General features: G+C 47.3%; 1 protein-coding gene across 3 annotated transcripts in view; it reads right to left on the reverse strand.

The window, feature by feature from the left end:
* Positions 1-20,110, reverse strand: part of LOC147454258 (transmembrane E3 ubiquitin-protein ligase FLY2-like) — a 114,828-nt gene that overhangs the window by 33,578 nt on the left and 61,140 nt on the right. For all 3 annotated transcript variants that reach the window (XM_086516267.1, XM_086516266.1, XM_086516265.1), the window contains 3 exons: positions 790-953; positions 635-694; positions 429-522 (listed from right to left, as the gene is read on the reverse strand). In XM_086516267.1, coding sequence (XP_086372393.1) covers positions 429-522; positions 635-694; positions 790-953 — 318 coding nt within the window. The remainder of the gene's footprint in view (positions 1-428; positions 523-634; positions 695-789; positions 954-20,110) is intronic.

Here is a 20,110-nt window from a genome sequence, read left to right on the forward strand (position 1 = left end):
AGATCTTCACCTATAAGGCAATAGATGTTCTTCCATTCTCATCATGCTGGTGAAGGTTGACATTTCAGCATTTGGTCTCGAACTTGACCGTGACTCCAATCAGCGGATCAGACTTTTCCATGTTGTTTGACAGGAATAGTCCCAAACAACATATCCAATGGTGTCAAATGGCATCCAATGGGCCCACAGACTAAACCTGTGGAAGTTTCTTCAACAAACCCAAACCCAAAACAACCCCCTCCCCTTCCCCCTCCCCACTGTGCACCTTTTTAGAAAAGATAAAGACCCTGCTCCCATCCACCATTCTCGTGTTTTAGCTGACCATTTAAACTGCATTGCTCTCAAGCCTCAGAAGTCATGTAACGGTCCATTACAAAACAAAAAGCAGAAAAAATATTCAACAAACAAAATTGCTAAGCTGAACTGACCTACAAGAATGCCTGCTGTTAAATGCACAAGGCATAAATATGCGTCCATGATGGCTTGCTGTCCAATCATAAGAAGTGAAACTTTTGCAGCTCCCTAAAATAAAAAATAGACAAGAACAAGGTCAGGTAACCCCGAACACAAGCACTTTATATTTTAAAAACCACTGATGAAATCAACAGGTCAAAAATCAGATGTACAATTATACCGATTGAGTGTTGCTGTGATCCATTTGTCTAATTAGGCAAAGAACTTGTAAGAAGGAAATCTATAAGTGACTTTAAAGACAACAATCGATACCACATACAAAAGCATGATAAGACCATGCCAAGTTTTAAAAAAGCAGTCCTCTCTAAAGGATACAAATGTCACCATTAAGGTGTAATTGACAGCCTTGTTGTAATAAAGCTCTGCATTAATAGAAGTCGCATTTAAAGTTATGGATGAAAAGCAAGTATCATCACTTTCAATAGTCGCACTCTCCACAAGTCCTTGTATTTGAAAGGCCTGATGGTCATGCTCAGCACCTACAGACAAATAAAGAATGGTTACTGAAGGGAGGTCACGTAGCTGCATGAAACTTTCTATACAGAAATACTTGTTGCCTCCTTTTCCCTCATGAACAACCAACTGAATTTGTACTTCACTTAACCACTAAAAATCGTCCCTCCGCTTCAAGGTTCAAACTTCAGAAAACATATTTGCTTCATTTCAATATCAATGAGAACAAATATCCATCAACAGAGAGTTAATGTGGAATATGATAAACTACACTCACTCATAAGCCTGTGACTGCTCGCATAATCCTGAATTGCTACAATCCAAGGTTTCCTTCACATTGCCTCTTGCAAATTACATTGCAAAATTTTATCTTGAATACGAAGAAGTTTCTCGAGGCGAATCATGCAGTCTTTTATTTTAGGTGATGTCAGTATCAGACTAGTGAAACATCCCTGCTCAACTGCCAGCTGCAGCAGATTAGAGGGCTTTGTGAACTTAGTGGTTTTCTTCCATGAGTAGAAAGAATTGTATTGGACAGCCCTTAGGACATGTGATTGTAGTCGAGAAGTGGAAGTTGGCTGGTGTACCGGAGCAATCGCAAACAACTTCTTTGGGCTTTACTAACTACAGTTTTCGATAAAAACATCACTACAACCTACAAAAAATACACAAGTGCTCGAATACTCTTTCTAGAGATGCTTGCTCTAGCCAACTTGGTGTTTTTAGCAAAATGTACTAATGTGTCTATTCTATGTGTGTGTGTGTCTGTGTACAAGCAAACAATATCTAAGACGCCCTCAATTTTAGTTTTTTAATAAGAGTACGGGTTTGATTTTCAACCTCAATAAAAGATTAGCTTATATGATCAGCCTACTCAGAGTAATGATTCCAAAATCCTGAAAGGACCATTTTATGTTGGTAGAGTAACCAGAAACCATTGCCACTCTTGAATTGGTTCGAAAGCCTGCACGTTGGCAGGAAAAGGCAGCCTAACTGTGAGTTTCTCCATCTGATCACCAAGTGTGTACCTCAGAAAGTGGATATGGGTTGCTAGTCTTCTGTCAGTTCTCTGGCGCACCCAGGTGAAGAAGAAGAGCTCTGCCAAATTTCCACCTCGAGCGAGTTTGAGATCATGGGAAGATTCTACATTCAAGTCACTTCGATACCAACAGTTCGAGACAGGTGATGTTAGATTAGTTCGCCCGTTATTGTGTTTTGCAGGTTCTTTTTCAATGTGAGAGCAGTAGCAGTAGAAGGCTTTCAGCCTCTGCTAAAGGGAAAGCCTTACTTTGTCACAAAAAGGGAAGAGCAACAACACTTTTAAGCATTCATTAGGAAACCATTCATATCCATAATTTGAAAGACAGACACTTGTTGACACATTATTGGTTACCAAAGGTTTGAATCTAGTCTGAGTTCACTCCAAAAGTTGGCTTCCGACTACTACGAGACGCTCTCGGTGTGTTCTCTTCCATCTAAAATGCAAGTCTTGAGTCCCTTGGCTGTATGTGGCTGCAAACTGTCTAATATCCATGTAATAGCTGGCATCCACTATCATCTGCTTCTGTAAGATATCATAGACGGTCTCCCTCGTCCAACAGATATCATATAATGTCTGCGATCTGAATCTGATCATAGGTGATCTCTAGATCAATAAAAATCTGGCGTCCCACAGACAACTGCAGGAAAACAATACAAACACTTGGTGGCCCACCCCTCAAAGATGTCTTTGGAAACCTCCATGGACCCCACGCAAAGAAATAAGCAAGCAAAGACATGGATATCGGTTCCTCTGTCGGTGATGCAAACTTTGTTGAATAATCAAACTCCTCAGCTAAGTGAGGAGACTTACTGTCCTGCTCTCCCCCAATAGTGCCTGCAGTAAGCGACACCTACGACTGAATCTCTAAGGAGTCAGAAATCTGCTGAACTAGCTTATCACAAGGCACCTGAAGCTGATCCTGAGCTGCCTCCAACTGTTGATCCCCATGCTCTATCTATTCGTCCAACTGCTCTAAAACATCCTCTCAATCCTGATCTGGTAGCCTCTCCTCAGGAGGTCTATCTAGGGGCTGCTCTGCCTCATCCAACCGCTGTCTCAATACCCGTCTATAAACAAGGGCAGGTTGTACCTGACCCTGTTGCTAAATTGGCTGTTTTCTTATTTTCAGAGTAATTTCAATTTACTGAAATTAGGACTATTTACATTTGTGAAGATTGGAATTGTTAAGTTAGGAATTGTAGATCTACAAGATTGAGTAATCCATCACGGATGGACATCTTTGATGCGTCATGTCATGGGTGACACAAAGCATCGCTAAGGAGTTGTTCCGTAAGTTCGGTGGTTGAGAGGCCATGGGTGACAGGAGCATCAGTAAGGGGAATACTCCATACCCTGAGTAGGAAACCCGGCCTGAGGATGAGCTACATGAAAGATGCAAGCACTAGAATGAAGATGGGTTTTGGTAGCTTGCAGTTGCTTTCTGAAAAAGCGTTGCTTTTTGAATATTTTCCGAGAAAGCAGAGGCTTTCCCGTAAAAGGGTCTCTATTTGCATCGCATCTGTGCATGAGACCACACCCAAGGATGCCTTGGTTGTGTTTGTGCAAGCATAATTTTCAGCTCGTAAGTTTTTACTAAGTTTTGAAGAAGTTCACACCATTTATTAAATTGACCAGCCGCCCAATGCAGGCTCTACATGTGAGGGTAACCAGCCCCAAGGACATAAACAATGTGGAAAAAGAGGTCACAATCCTCACATCAATGATGGGGGTGGACAAGCCTTCACACACAAAGGCATGAAGAGTGGGCAAGAAGAGTGATGGCCCGGGAGAATCTTCAAAAGAGAGAGCTCTCATACTACACTTCCCCTCCTTGGAAGAGGAGAAGAAATTCCTGAAAAAGAGGCCTACTCTGAAGAAGACAGGTATTTTCCTCGGTGAGATCAGAGACAGCTCGGACGGTTCTTACTAGAGATACAGAGCCATCGGGACACACTACTACAGCCACACACAGCTACACAGACAGAGGGGAGACAGTCGCAGCTCACAGACTTCTTTTAGAGGATTACCGCCCCTCCCCCACCAGACACTCAGAGGGGAGTGACACTCCCACAGGCGGAGGTGAGCCGAGCTAGACAACGACCACGAGTCACAGGCTACAGGGGCGCGAGCTCCCACCACCGACAGATCGAGGAGATCCGAGCCCGGGAGCGCCGTGCTACTGAGGAGCGAGTGGCCCGGATGAGGGCCGACCCGACAGCTTTCGTCCGGGCAGCCTTGGCACCAGACCCGCCCATGTACCACATCTTACATCCCCCCATTAGTACAGGATGGAGCTAGATAGCTTGATGCATTCTCATGATTGTACTACCTTGAGCATATAGACATGCATATACCCCTAGAGATAGAGCTCCATCCCTCCTCAGATACCCCACTACCTACACTCAGTTCAGTTTTGTATCAGTTTTTGTTTCATTTGTCTTTCCGATAGACGGATGACATACACACCATGTACATTTGATTTGTCTCATAGGCCGATTTCGGCCTGACATAGACGTTAAAAATCTTTCTTTCTTTCTTTCTTTCTTTCTCACAGCTTGGGCATAAGAGAGATGTAATGCCAAAGATTACGAAGGCAAGGGAGAAGGGAAAGATGGCCTTTTACAGAGATGGTCGGGTGGTGATTGTAGAGCAACACTCTACATGACGGTGTGAGAACTATGAGACCACACTGAAGATGGCTACTTGGAATTGTAATGGATCTATGAGGTTGGACGTTGGTGCCTTCGAGAACAGTTTCACAGACAGGGACATTGTTTTCTTCTCAGAGACTCATCAGGCCCCTGGATAGCTTATGCCACATGTGGTGGGATACAAATGGGAGACGGCCCACAGGACAGTCGCGAGATCTGAGCATGGGAGTAGAGGTTCAAGAGGAGTAGCAGTGCTATTTAGGGAGGACTTACAGCCACTACTACATATTGTACGGAGAGATGATCATGCTACATACATGTGGGTGAGGTTGAGAGCTGACACGGGCCGATTTCTATACATTGCCATATGTTACCTTCCCCCAGTACGTTAGTATATGCTGCACTCAGAGGACAATCGCCTTTCTCTATACTAGATGATGATATATGGGAGTTTTCTAAAGATGGTGATATTATCCTCCTCAATGCCCGAACGAGCAACTCTTAGACAGTCTTCTATGACACTTCAGATGAGATGCTTAGAGAGCTGGATGTTGGGTGACTTGGGGCTTGACAGATGCTCACATGACACAGAGAAGACGGAGTAAGGGAGATACCTCACGGAGATGACGACCACACATGGGTTAGCCATACTTAATGGCTTACAGCGATTTCTTAGAGCAACCGGTTTCACATGCTTTCCACACAAACACGGGGCCAGTACAGTGGACTATGTTATGGCACACCCGAGCTTTATTCCTTGTATTTGGATTTCATAGTGGGAGCCAGACTAGTGGGCATAGCAGTGGATCATGCTCTTTTGACATTGTCCGTTTCATTTCAACATTGTACAGTCTAGACATCAGGAGGCAAATCACATACCTGTTACACATTTACACCAGAGACTGACTCAGTTTATACAGAGGAGATCTATAGCCGTCTATGCACAGCTAGTCCTGGCCTCTCAGTGGAGGAGTGCACCACTTTACTGACTGAGACACTGCATGGTGCAGCATCAGAGGCATACCCACACACTCAGCCGGGTCGGAGGCGACATTCTGGGAGCATGCCCCAGAATAGTTGGTATGATGAGGAGTGCAGAGAGATGAGAGCCCAGCTCCAAAGAGATCTTCTTTTAGGAGTCATCACTTACAAACAATCACGGATTGCTTCTTGACGCCTTGTGCGACGGAAGAAACGAGCTTACTTGGCCCTGATGGAGCGAGACTTGTATCGACTGTCCTTGAGTAGAGACTCAGGAGAGGCATAGCGATTCTTTCATGAGGACTCCCCTCCCCCAGTAATTACTTCTCCTGATGTGTGGGGCCAGAATGCGACATCGTTATATAGAGTTCCTGGACAAGACCCCCTTCTAGATCCTACAGAGCCATGCTCACCTACCAGCACCTTCTTTACCACTGAGATGGTAAAGAGATCCATTGACAGGATGAGGATCAGTAGGGCATATGATCATGATGATCTAGTAGCAAAGCACTTTACACATGCTAGAGATATGTTGGTAGAGGTTCTTGCAGTGTTGTTCAATCGTGCCATGTGTGAGGGGTTACCTGAGACTTGAAGGTTGTCTACTATTGTGCCTATCTTCAAGGCAGGTGATCCTACAAAGCCTGGGAACTACCGCACTATTATGGTTGGACACACATTGGCACGGTTGTATGCATCCATTCTTGAGTAGCCGTTGAATAATAGGGCAGAGGGTGAGGGTGTACGGGCAAAGGGCCAGGCCGGTTTTAGGAGGGGTTTCTCCACTCTTGATCGTATTCTGACGCTCAGAGCCATCATTGAACACATCACGTCCAAAATATAAAACTCCAAGATAATGAACTATTGGAACACATCCTGTCCATGATCGGACCAACAACAATGAATTGGCTAGCCCATCCATAGTGTTTTAGACGTTATATTGCTTTCCTGTCAGATGCATGTGCATTGAACTCCGACCTACGGGTCCAAACACCAATAACTTGAACTCCAACACAAGGGTCCAAATTAATTTTAGGGAGCATGTGGTTGCCCCTCTCTGCCACTCACAAGCCTCTCTCTGGTTGAAGCTAGTAGTGACACCCGTCATTTGACTAGAAATCTGACGTCAAGGCCACTGTGGCCACCGCCACGAGTGCCATGTCGATCTCCTCTGCCAAATCTTTATTACCGTAATCTCTGTCCAGCTTGCCTTTGTCCTTGTCTATCTTTGAGTTCCTGCTTTTGCCTTTGGCTTCAAACTCTTGAGCCAAACAAAGCGTCGAATCACAATCATGACTGTGGTCGTACCTCCTGGGTACCGAGGCAACTAACTGAGCACTAGTACTGTCATTCGTGTCCAACTGACCTTTGCCGTTGTCCTCAGGCAAACTCCTCCATTTGCTTTTGACTTCGTAAACTCGAGCCAAACAAACTGTCAGGTTCCTTGAGAACTATGCTGGTGCATAGGCCGCTAAATGGACGGTTGACGATCCGTTATCCATAGCTTTTGGTCGTCTTTGGTGTCTCGAGCAAGGGGGGCCCATGGTGAAGTTGCGAGATCTGGAACTCCGGGAATCTTCTCGCTCTCCAAAGTGGCCGCAAGAACCAAGCAATTCCGCACCCTCTTCAATCCCTCTCTTCAACTCCAATGTCCTGCCTCTTCATTTCCCAAGCCGCACCAAAAATCCCCCCACTTGGCCGTCTAGTCGCGCAAGGCACCGTTGCGATGCCCAATCCCTTGCCAAAAGACTTCTCCCAAAAAGGGCTCCCTCTATTAATCAAAAGCCAAAGCCTTGCTGCTTGAAACGTTTTGAAACGCTGGCAGCGCACAGGCCAATGGGGAGAAAGGAGGATCGAGGCGGCGTTTCAAGAAACGTTTTGAAACGCTGGCAGCGCACAGGCCAATGGGGAGAAAGCAGGATCGAGAGGCGGGCGTTTTGAAACGCCGCCTGCAAGGTAGGAGGATGTCACGTGCACATCTAACCCTATGTGTACGTGGACAAGCTACTTCATGACAAGGGTTCAGTTCAGTTAGATTAGGAAGTGTTCTCGCACTTTTGTGAGTCTGTTCGCAGACCGTGCATGGCCAGGCACTTAGAGTAGCTGCATATCCTCTCGTTGCAGACAGCATGATCCTCAAATTTCCATTAGAACCCATCAGGAGCATTTTTACAGTGCATAGACCTATTTTCCCTATTTTAGCCAATTTTTACTTATTATTTTTAAGTGACTTTTGTTGGGAAACTGGGTAGGGCAAATTCGCCAAGGATCTATATAAGAAAAGCTAGCGCTAGCACTTTCTGGCAGAAGAAGCAGCAGGGACCAGACATCCAACAGTGCACCTTCTCAACAAGACCCCCTTGGGCAGCAAACCTAGCGTTTTTAGCCAAGAACAAGCCCCACGTTTTCAGCAATGCAGATCAGCCAGCGTTTTGCATTTGCAGATCCACCTGGCGACGGCAGGACAGAGGGAGCCCTAGCGTTTTTGTAGTAAGACACAGATTCAGCCCTAGCGTTTTTGGATCAGCAAAACAACATAGCATTTTACAGAATCTCCGCGACAGAACCAGAATAGGCATCAGCGTTTTCAGTTTCCAACAGTTAGACTCCGCAGTAGAACCCCCGAACCTTGCAGATCTCACCTTCTCGCAGCAGATCCTCGCTGCACGGTTAGATTAGCCAAAGTTTGCAGATTCAGCCCGGAAAACGCAGATTTCAGCATTTGCGATTTCAACGCGTCGTCGTCGCATCGTCGTCATCGCCGTCATCGCCGTCGTCACCGACATAGAGTCAGAATTCAGCAAATACAAGATTTGTAGATTTCAGCCATTAGCGTTTTCAGATTTCAACCCGTCTCATCGTCGTCCTCATCGTCGTCGACATCGTCGGCAAATCCATTGCATTGTAGAGAATTGTGCAATCAATAGTAGACCGCTCTCGCCATAGAGAGTGGGGCCTTCGGAGGAGGGTTTGACAACATTCTGGTGTCGTATTCTTCTCTCTCTATCTCTCAGTCTCAGCACCTTCCTTCACTGTGTTTATCCACTTTGTTTGTGATCACTTGCACTCTCTCACTAAAGGAACGGAAGGCTCTCCCTTCCGTAAGTAAAAGGAACCTTGAGCACAGTTCAGAGCACTCATCTTGAGCAAAGTTCAACATTCACTTCCGCTGCACCTTACATTGGTATCAGAGCTTTGGCAGTGTTCTGTATCACTCAAGGAAAGAACCACAAGAATTTTTTTTGCTTGTTGCAGTCGCACATAACCCAAAGTCCTCTTGGGCGTGTCGATTCCTAATCGTGTTTTTGAAGAGTGACAGGAAACCCAAGAAAGAAGGGCTTGTCAGCCTCCCCTTGTTTCTCTTCTCACTCATTGAGAGCGGACCGTGCACTTAGCGTCCGGCCAATCGACGTGAGGTGGGAAAAAGCAACCTTGGTGTGAGCGCAAGGCCGCCAAGGGGTGCGCCCGCGGGAAAGAGAAGAGCTCGGGTAAGAGAAGATCCTTCTCTAACACAGACTGCAAGCTAAAGAAGAACCTCAAGGACCTCAAGAACTCAAGGACTCAAGAACCCAAGACCCACAAGAACCCAAGTTCCTCGTGAACTTAAGAACCCAAGACTTCAGTGTATGGTCATCACCCGAAGCAGAATGGATACTTCGCATGGAAGTGGTGAGCATGGGAGTGGCGAAGAAGAGTTTTCCCCACTAGGAGGTTTTTCTGACCCTCCCCCTTCCTTATCTACGCCAAGGATTATACCAAATCCAATGGAGGCTTTGGTCAAGACGATGATGGACAGGAAGAAGTTACAACAAGAAGCGCAATGCGCCGCCTTGGAACGCGAGCGTAAAGAAAGAAAAGGTAGCATTTGCTCGTGAACACAAAGAAAGAATGGCAGCCATCGCACGTGAACACGAAGAACGAATGGCAGCCATAGAGCGTGAGCACAACGAAAGGAAAGTCGCATTCGTCCTACTATTTTCTAATGTGCAGGCGCAGATTGAAAAGAATTGGGAGAAGGAGGCTCTCTCAGTCTTTTCTTCTCCAAAGCACGACACACATGAATTGCATGATAATGATAAGCATGATGAATTGCAAGATAATGATGAGCACGATGATTTGCATGATCACGATGTGATTATTCACAAGCATGATGATTTGCAGGATAAAGATGTGATTGTTCACAAGGATGATGGTTTCGTTGATACTTTGTCTATTGAAGCTAACCTCAGTGCAGATTCGATCAATCACGACGAACCGATCTTGGCTCTCGAGTCGAGGTCCAAAGAACCCCCACAGAAAGTATTTTATGTTCGAATGATTAGTCAGCACGCATTGTTCAAGTGTTTCATTCGTGATGCTTTCCTGTATTTTAATCACCGTCCTTACGTGATCCCTTTTCACAGGCATGCCATATTAACACGATTCACTCATGAATGAGCACAAATGTATGCGGATTACTCATGAAAGGATGAAATGTTTGCACCCAAGAAATTCACATTCCATGTGTCTTCCTTGGCATGACACAATATCCAAAAGAGCACAAGAAGGATTGAGCATCAAGCATCGGCATTTCCATTGTGATTTGCCATAGTTAATTGTTTTAGGTCAGCAAGACAAGTTTCAATTCCATTGTTTGCGTGTGTTTGATGAACGGTTTGGCAATCCGTCTATATGTTCATCTACATTGCATGCACAGTCTTTAGAGAAGACTATAATTTTTCCAGTCACTTTACATGGAATGGGTATGTTCATGTTTTTGTGTTTGAAGTGGTTTCAGGAATTTTCATCCTCGGAGATTCTTGAAGAAGGTAGACGCATGACTATAGACGAAGTTGAAGCATTGAAGGAGCCACAAATGACTTTGTGTCGCTTTCGGCACGGCCCAAGGAAGCAAGCATTGCAGACCTTTATGAAGTTCCAAGTATCGCATGATCCACGCATCAGAGTGGGCCAGCGAAGAGTCCTTTCCAGGTTTCCAGACGCTATTGGCGATCTCCCTCGACGCCATACAGTTCAGTACCAGTACCTCACTTTGAAAAGGAGGGGATGTCACGTGCACATTTAACCCTATGTGTACGTGGACAAGCTACTTCATGACAAGGGTTCAATTCAGTTAGCTTAGGAAGTGTTCTGGCACTTTTGTGGGTCTGTTCGCAGACTGTGCATGGCCAAGCACTTAGAGTAGATGCATATCCTCTGGTTGCACACAACATGATCATCAGATTTCCATCAGAACCCATCAGGAGCATTTTTACAGTGCATAGACCTATTTTCCCTATTTTAGCCAATTTTCACTTATTATTTTTAAGTGACTTATGTTGGGAAATTGGGTAGGGCAAATTAGCCAAGGATCCATTTAAGAAAAGCTAGCGCTAGCACTTTCTGGCAGAAGAGGCAGCAAGGACCAGACATCCAACACTGCACCTTCTCAGCAAGACCCCCCCCCCGGGGCAGCAAACCTAGCGTTTTCAGCCAAGAACAAGCCCAGGGTTTTCAGCATTGCAGATCAGCCAGCGTTTGCATTTGCAGATCCACCTGGCGACAGCAGGACAGCGCGAGCCCCAACGTTTTTGCAGCAAGACACAGATTCAGCCCTAGCGTTTTTGGATCTGCAAAACAACATAGCATTTTGCAGATTCTCCGCGACAAAACCAGCATAGGCATCCGCGTTTTCAGTTTCCAGTAGTCAGACTCCGCAGTAGAAGCCCCGAACCTCGCAGATCTCACCTTCCTGCAGCAGATCCTCACCACACGGTTAGATCAGCCGAAGTTTGCAGATTCAGCCCGGAAAACGCAGATTTCAACATTTGCATTTTCAACGCGTCGTCGTCGCATCATGGTCATCGCCATCGTCACCGACATAGAGTCAGAATTCAGCAGATACAAGATTTGCAGATTTCAGCCATTAGCGTTTTCAGATTTCAGCCCGTCTCGTCGTCGTCGACATCGTCGGCAAGTCCATTGCATTGTAGAGAATTGTGCAATCAATAGTAGACCACTCTCGTCATAGAGAGTGGGGCCTTCGGAGGAGGGTTTGACAACATTCTCGTGTCGTATTCTTCTCTCTCTATCTCTCAGTCTCAGCACCTTCATTCACAGTGTTTATCCACTTTGTTTGTGATCACTTGCACTCTCTCACTGAAGGAACGGGCGGCTCTCCCTTCTGTAAGTAAAAGGAACCTTGAGCACAGTTTGGAGCACTCATCTTGAGCAAAGTTCAAAATTCACTTCTGCTGCACCTTACAAAGGTTGGGAACTTGCCGTAGACAGCAGCGTTTCCAAAACGCAGCAAGGGGTAACTTCGTCACCAAGGACAGTGTGCCCAGTGTTTTAAAACGCTGTGGGCATCACAGGGAGATGCAAGGCAGTGTCGACAGCAACGTTTTGAAACGTTTGCAGGGGAAGTGTGTTGGAGACCGGCGCCTGCAAGGGGTGAAACCCAAGCGTTTTGAGAGGCTATCGCAGACAGGGATATCGCCGACAAAACGTGAGGGGTTCTCTGCTACGGGATGCTCCTCCTCCAAGGGCTTCAAGCCGCCTGCTCTGATACCATGTCAAAGTCGGCGATGCAGAAGCGTAGAGACCAAGGGGAGTGAGCACGAGAGAGAGCACGAGAGAGAGAGAGAGAGAGAGAGAGAGAGAGAGAGAGAGAGTCTCCTGAACCAATCAACCTTGGCAATGAATAACTAAATGTGTATACAATGGAGGCAAGGGGTTTCTTATATAGCAATCCCTGTAAATTGCCCTACCCAAGACATTGACAAATAAGTAAAATAAATACCTAAAAGCAAAACTAAATAATGGGATCACATTGGGCAATTCACTTGAGATGCCTAAACTTTAACAGTATGCAGTGCAGATATGGGGACCTTCTGTAGGGCAAGATGGTTGGAGACGTATGGAGAGGCCCTTGGTATCTATGATCTCTGGACTGATCAGAGCCAAGGCCCCCGTACCCCACGCTATCATTCGAGCAGAGCTAGCTGCCCCTCCTGTGGAGATTGAGGCGCTTACCAGACCAGTCTCCTTTGTGTACAGCTTGTGGGATACTACTAGAGACAGATCTGCTAAGACTTGCCCTTGAGGCTTCCAGACAGTTAGCTCTTCAAGGGGACACTTCATGCTGGTATGCACAGATGACATCATGGTTTTAGATGCATGGCTTCACCATGGACAGGCTGCCCCCTTTCCAGTACTCTCTTTAGACACCTCGATGTCTCTTACACGGGTGGAGATTACAGGACTCATTCGTCAAGACCTGATCCAGCTGGATACCAGGAGGACATGGATAGAGCCTCCACAGGAGTTGGGCACGAAGATGGCTTTCTATAGAAAGCATCTTCTCCACCTCACGGGAGATGGGTTTGTGATTCGACCCAGCTACATGGATACACATACATATGTCTCATGGTTTGCGGTGTGCCATTGGTCAGATACGCACATCTTCACATCATCTGGAGATTGAGACTGGTAGATTCAGAGGGATACCAGCAGACAGCAGGATATGCCGCTCATGCCAGCTAGAGCCAGCAACAAAGCTACAATAAATATGTCATTGCACAGTGTATCTATGAGATTCGGAGCTGTTTCCACTACTTATTCAGAGAGGTTTTCAGTCCTTTCTCTAGGGTCATGAGTTATGACAATCAAAGATGTCTTGGGCTATATCTACTTGAGTTACACAAATATAGAGACACTTCACTGGGGAGAGCTAGAGAGAGACAGTCCCAGAGACAGATTATAGATTTCTTTTCACTAGATATGAGACAGCCAGAGGAGCAACCATCACTGCAGAGCTCGGCCCACACTCATTCGACCACTACCAGCACTCTCATCGACCGAGCACTGGAGCTATGGAGATCCAGACGGCCACGATTGGGGAGAGGGGCTACACAGCATCAACGGAGACTACAGCAGAGGATTCGAGCCATACTCTCTCAACATCCAGAGTGCAGATGAGGATGGATTCTAGTAGTAGTATTATTTTTGTTCTAGTCTTATTGTACCCATACATGGTATCAGATTCACAATTTTGTAACAGTTTGGTGTCACAGGTCATTTTGGCCTTTTGAAGATGTTAATATAACATTTCATTTCATTTCATCTCTCTCTCTCTCGCGCGCTGCTGTGCCCTACTTGCGCTGCTGCCCTACCCGCGCTGCCCCTCGTGCTGCTGTGCTGCTGCTGCTGCTACCGCCTGACTTGCGCCATGGTCCCCCCCCCCGCCTCACTGCCCATGCTGCCCCCCCCCCCCCCGCTCGCTGCACCTGTGGCACCCTGCTGTGCACCCCTTCGCGCTCGTTGCCCTAGCCCCCCCACATCTCCTACGCGTAGTATGACTCCTCCACCTCTCCTACGCGTAATAAGTCCCCCCCCCCCCTCGTTTTTTCTTTCATGCGTAGGACGTCCATCCTCTACGCGTAGGGAGTTTTTTTTCCCCCCTTACCCCACCCTATCTAACATACCTTCCCCACCCACCCACCCCCCCACCACCCCCCCCTCTCTCTTCTCTCTCTCTCTCTCTCTCTCTCTCTCTCTCTCTCTCTCTCTCTCTCTCTCTCTCTCCAACCTATAGCTATCGCTTCCCCCTCGGGCCGTACCGCCTCGCGCGCCGTGCCCGCTGCTAGCGTGGGTGCACACACGCATCTAACCCCCTTGCGGACGACGATCAAGAATGAGGAAGACGAACGAAAAAGCCGACCCCATAGAGGATGCCATTCGAAAATGCAAAGAGGAAATGACAGAGACCATCACCAACATGAACCGCAATCTCTGGGGCACAATAAACATTCTCGAAGGACGTGTGCTGATCCAAGAGAGCAAGATAAGCACGCTAGAAGACCGAGTGACGACCCAAGAGGAAGAGATCACGTCACTCAAGAAAGAACTCGCCGAAGCCCGATCAAGAAACACACTGGAAGAGGGCGAACTGCAACCCTCAGTAATTGAAGAAATCAACACGATCAAGGAACAAGTACAGGCCATCAAAGAGGGAGAAGAACAGCACAAAGAAATGCCGACTTCTTGGGTGGATGTTCTTACCAAAACCCAACAGAAGGCAGACGAAGCCGAGAAATAGATCAAGGTGGCCAAGAAAGGAAAAGACAAGGAGATAACGCCCACGTCCACACCACCCAACATCATTAACCAGACACTAGAGGAGGAGCAAAGGAGAAGGGTGCGCGCTTTACATGTGAGAATTTGCGGTCTTAAAGACAAAGGCAATGTGGACGAATAAGTAAAAGAACTCACAGCCTTGATGGGGATTCATGAGCCGACACACACAAGGGCATGGAGACTGGGCAACATAAAGAAAAATGGAGACAGTGGAGAAACCTCAAAAGAAAGAGCACTCATCCTCCGTTTTCCCTCCATGGAAGCAAAGAAGTCATTCTTGAAGAAAAGACCAACTCTTAAAGAGACTGGCATCTTTCTTGGGGACGATCTCACCCTCTCGCAGATCGCTCATATGCAGGAAGTAATGCCGGAGATTAGAGCGGCAAGGGGGAAAGGCAAGATCGCTTTTTACCGAGACGGAAAAGTGGTAATACTTGAGCGACGCTCCACATGACGGTGCGAGACTTATGGGACCACACTCAAAGTAGCTGCCTGGAACTGCAATGGATCTATGCGTCTTCATGTGGGTGCTTTTGAGGATAGCTTTACTAGAAGAGACATCATCTTCTACTCTGAGACACACCAGGCCCGTGGGCAATCCATGCCTCACATCAGTGCATATAGGTGCGAGACAGGCTACAGCAAGGAGACACGCTCAGAGCACAGAGAGCGGGGCTCGGGAGGAGTGGCAGTGTTATTTAGAGAGGATCTGCAGCCACTGATACATATAGCCCGCAGGGACAAGCAGGCTAGGTACATGTGGGTGAGACTGAAAGCAGAGACAGGCACATACCTCTATCTAGCTATTTGTTACTTTCCCTCGAGTACATCAGTTTATGCACCACCCAGAGGACAGTCCCCTTTCTCTATTTTGGATGATGACATATGGGAGTTCTCTAGGGACGGTGACATTATCATCCTCGGGGACTTCAATGCTAGGACTGCCCATCACCAGGCAGTGTTTTATGATACTTCATAGGAGATGCTGAGAGAGATAGATGTGGCAGAGACGGGCCTTTCCAGACTATCACACGATATGGAATATACTCAGTATGGGCGACACCTGATAGACATGGGCACTGCACATGGACTAGCCATCTTGAATGGCCTACAGAGATTTCCTACTGCGGGAGGTTTTACATGCTTCCCACACAGACATGGAGCCAGCACGGTGGACTATGTCATGGCACAACCGAATCTCATCTCTAGTATCGAGGATCTCACAGTTGGGCCCAGACCGGTCGGGGTGGCGGTGGATCATGCTCTGGTGTCAATGACCATCTCCTTCCATTTCAGTGCAGCACACAGGCCACGAGTAGCAGCCCCTACTCGCTACACATTCACAAGGGAGACGGACTCAGTATACATGGACGGAATCTACAGACGCTTATGCACTGAGGACCCGGGGCGACCTCTGGAGGAGCTAACTACTATACTGACACTGACATTACATGAGGCAACAGTTGAAGCATACCCACACACCTAGCCTGAGCAGAGCCGCCGATCTGGGAGCATGCCTCAGAACAGCTGGTACGATGAGGAGTGCCGCCAGACTAGAGCCAGACTTCAGAGGGAAGTGTTGTTGGGGGGCATCACTCACAGAAAGTCACAGATGGACTTCCGACGCCTAGTGCGGCGGACGAAGAGGGCTTTTTTGGCTAGAGTCGAGCAGGATCTATATCAGCTATTCTTGAGTCAAGACTCACGTGAGGCGTGGCGGCTTTTTCATGAGCAGTCCCCCCCCCCCCCCGCTATTTCCTTCACAGAGACCTGGGTCCAATACGCATCATCTTTGTACACAGTACCTGGACAGCCGCCCTTCCGCAACCCCCCCGACCCATGCCCACATACATGTGCCTTTTTCACTGCCGAGATGGTGAAGAAAGCCATTGATAGGATGAAGACTGGGAGAGCATATGATCCTGAGGGCCTAGTAGCTGAGCATTTCATGCATGCCAAAGACCTACTAGCAGAGCTTCTAGCAGTTATGTTTAAGCGTGCCATGTGTGAGGGCCTACCGGACACTTGGAGCCTATCTACAATCGTACCTATCTTCAAATCAAGAGACCCCATGGAGCCTAGGAATTATCGCACTATTATGATTGGGCACACACTGGCACGGTTGTATGCATCCATTCTTGAGCAACAGCTGAGTAGATGGGCAGAGAGGGAAGGAATACGTGCAACTGGGCAGGCAGGATTCAGGAGAGGCTTCTCTACTCTCGACCATATCCTAACACTCAGGGCCATCATCGAAGAAGGCAGATCTCATGGAAGACGGATCTATTGTAGCTTTGTAGACTTCCGCAAAGCTTTCGACACGATACCCAGAGCTAGACTGATGCACAGATTACAGCAAATGGGAGTACCCACAGAACTCATTTGGGGGATCATGGCATTGTACAGATCAGTAGTAGGGCATGTACGCACCCCGGAGGGACTTTCTACACGGGTTCACTCCACTATTGGGGTGAAGCAAGGCTGCCCGCTCTCTCCCACTCTTTTCGGTATGTATGTGGATGAGATTTCTGACTACATTGACAACGATGGGGATAAAGATGCTCAGTTGGCAGGGACATGGATTCCACTTTTGTTATATGCTGATGACATAGTGTTGATCTCCGAATCCCCAGAGGGAATGCAACGTCAATTGGATGCTCTGCATACGTTTGCCCACGAAAGTGGTTTGTCTGTCAACCTGGGTAAAACCAAGGTTATGGTGTTTAATACCACCCCACAGTGGATCAGGAGGTCAGCACCTACACTCACATACGGCCAGGAGACGGTGGAGTACACAGACGCTTACACTTACCTTGGAGTGGTTTTTAGAGGACCTACATTCTCACTCAGAAGAGCAGCAGAAACCAGACTTACTAGAGCCCACGCAGCATTGGGTAGATTGGAGAGGATGTGTTCGCAGGTTCAGTTTCAGGAGCCCCGAACGAAGCTCTGGCTCTTTGATACCTTGGTGGCTACGACAGAAAATTCGGAGCACGCTGGCCAGGCATGCACGACGCCCGGTCAGACTACTGACCATGGAGGAAATTGATGAGATTCGCCAACGACCGATGCTAGATCTCTTGTGATTCAGCTATCCCAACAAGCCACCCATTTTTGCTTAGTCCTTTGCTTAGTTCACATCGATCAACTTAGGACCCCATAGTATATATCTTTGTTTTGTACTGTTGTTAGGTTATTTTGTTACTCTGACTTTGTATCAGATCCACCACTTTGTAACTTTCGGGTCTCATAGGTCATTATGGCCTTATGAAGACGTTAATATAACATTTCATTTCATTTCTCTCTCTCTCTCTCTCTCTCTCTCTCTCTCTCTCTCTCTCTCTCTCTCTCTCTCTCTCTCTCTCTCTCTCTCTCTCTCTCTCTCTCTCTCTCATGGCGTGAACTTCTCTTGCCATGTACTCGCGCTGCGCGCAGGTGCTAGCTGGTGTTTGTTGCACTGAAGCCCCTAGTGATGGTGCCCTATTGCCCGCCACTGAACAGAGAGGGCAGGTTCGCACGCTGCTGCCTTGTACTCGCACTGCGTGCAGGTGGTAGCTGGTGTTTGCGGCGCTGAAGCCCCTGCTGCTCGTGAGCGTTGCTGCCCTGTTGCCCGCCAGTGAACAGAGAGGGCAGGTTCACACGCTGCTTGGGAGCAGGTTTGCATGCTGGCAGGTTCACGTTGCAGGCTGAGCAAGACGTTAATGTGCGGTGGATCAGCAACCTGAATAACAGCAAAGCAGCTCTCACCACCGGGTTCAAATAAGGTGCGTCGACCAGCAACTGTGCAGCACGCCCTCACGGTAGAAGCAAAGGAAGGGGGGCTCGCGTAGATTTAGGCTTTGCAAGAATAGAAAACAAGTCGTACTCTCTCTCTCTCTCTCTCTCTCTCTCTCTCTCTCTCTCTCTCTCTCTCTCTCTCTCTCTAGTGCGGGTTGCAATAACAGAACCCCATCAGTACTTAGCAGTGTTACTAAACACGAGGAGGACTGAGGGCCTGCGCAACAGGGGCCGTTATGATGGAGGTCATGAGCGCTTCACGAAGGCAACTTTCATGCTGACAAACAAGCGGATATGGAAAGGGAGATGGAGTGGAAAGCAGAGATGGGAGGATGGTGGAAGGAGAAGGCAAACCTTCTTCAAATGTTCCTCAACGAAGGCACACAATGGAAGAAGAAGAAAGAGGACCTGCACATAGAGAGATACAAGCACTCAAAGAAGAGGTCTCAGCCCTTAAGGGAGAGCGTGCTGATAGTGCAAGCAACGGACTAGAGGAAGGTGAATTCCAGCCCTCGGGTGATCGAGGAAATCAAGGTCATCAAGGAACAGGTACGGATGATCAAAGAGGAAGAGAAACAGAATGGGGCAAAGACGTCTTCGTGGTTGGATGTAATCACGACGACATAGAAGAAGGCGGATGAGGCCGAGAAATGGATAGAAGTCGCTAAGAAAGGGAAAGGGAAAGAAACCACATCTATCCCTACTCCTACAATCATCAGCATGACTTTAGAAGAAGAGCAGCAAAGGAAGACTAGAGCTCTGTACATACGAATAACCGGTCTAAAAGACCGAGATGATGTGGAAGGGGAAGTCAAAGAACTTCTCCGCATGATGGGTAGTGAGGCTACTCATACAAAGGCACGGAGGGTAGCAAGGTGGTACCAAACGTACTGTACGTGGCGTATATGTACGTATTGTACGTTGTTCCATACAGGAAAAATTTTTACGTACGTAAAAATACGTACTCTTGTAAAAATACCGCAAAGTACTACATTTTCTAGGACATTTCCAATAAAAAACAAGAGAGAAGCCAACAACTTATAGAGACATTCAAAGACACGTTTTACAATAGAACCATATACTGTGTAACTATTGCAAGAGATTTGGATTTTTATTTAAAATCAGCATTGTACGGGCTTCCCACACCCAAAAAAAAAAAAAAAAAAACGGCGTACGGATCGTTCCGTACGGTACTGATCCGTACATAAGGTCCGTACGGTACGGAACGGATCAGTACGTACGTTTTGATCCAACCTTGGAGGGTAGGGAAAAAAAACACAAGGAACTGGGGAGACTTCAAAGGAACGAGCTCTAATCCATGGAGGCAAAGAAGGACTTCTTGAACAAGCGTCCTACACTAAAGAAAACGGGGAGAGACATCATTTTCTACTATGAGACGCATCAAGCCCCGAGGCAATCCATGCCCCATGTGAGCGGATACAGATGGGACAGAACTTGCAGGCAGGAGACTCGATCAAAGCACAGAGGACGAGGTTCAGGAGGAGTGGAAGTCTTATTCAGGGAGGAGCTACACTCTCTGATACATATAGCTCGGAGGGATGAGCATGCTAGGTACATGTGGGTGAGACTGAAGGTAGAGATAGGTAGATATCTC

This window comes from Adiantum capillus-veneris, chromosome 7 (genome assembly GCF_014529385.1).
Source record: "Adiantum capillus-veneris isolate H3 chromosome 7, ASM1452938v2, whole genome shotgun sequence".
NCBI classification, from domain to species: domain Eukaryota; kingdom Viridiplantae; phylum Streptophyta; class Polypodiopsida; order Polypodiales; family Pteridaceae; genus Adiantum; species Adiantum capillus-veneris.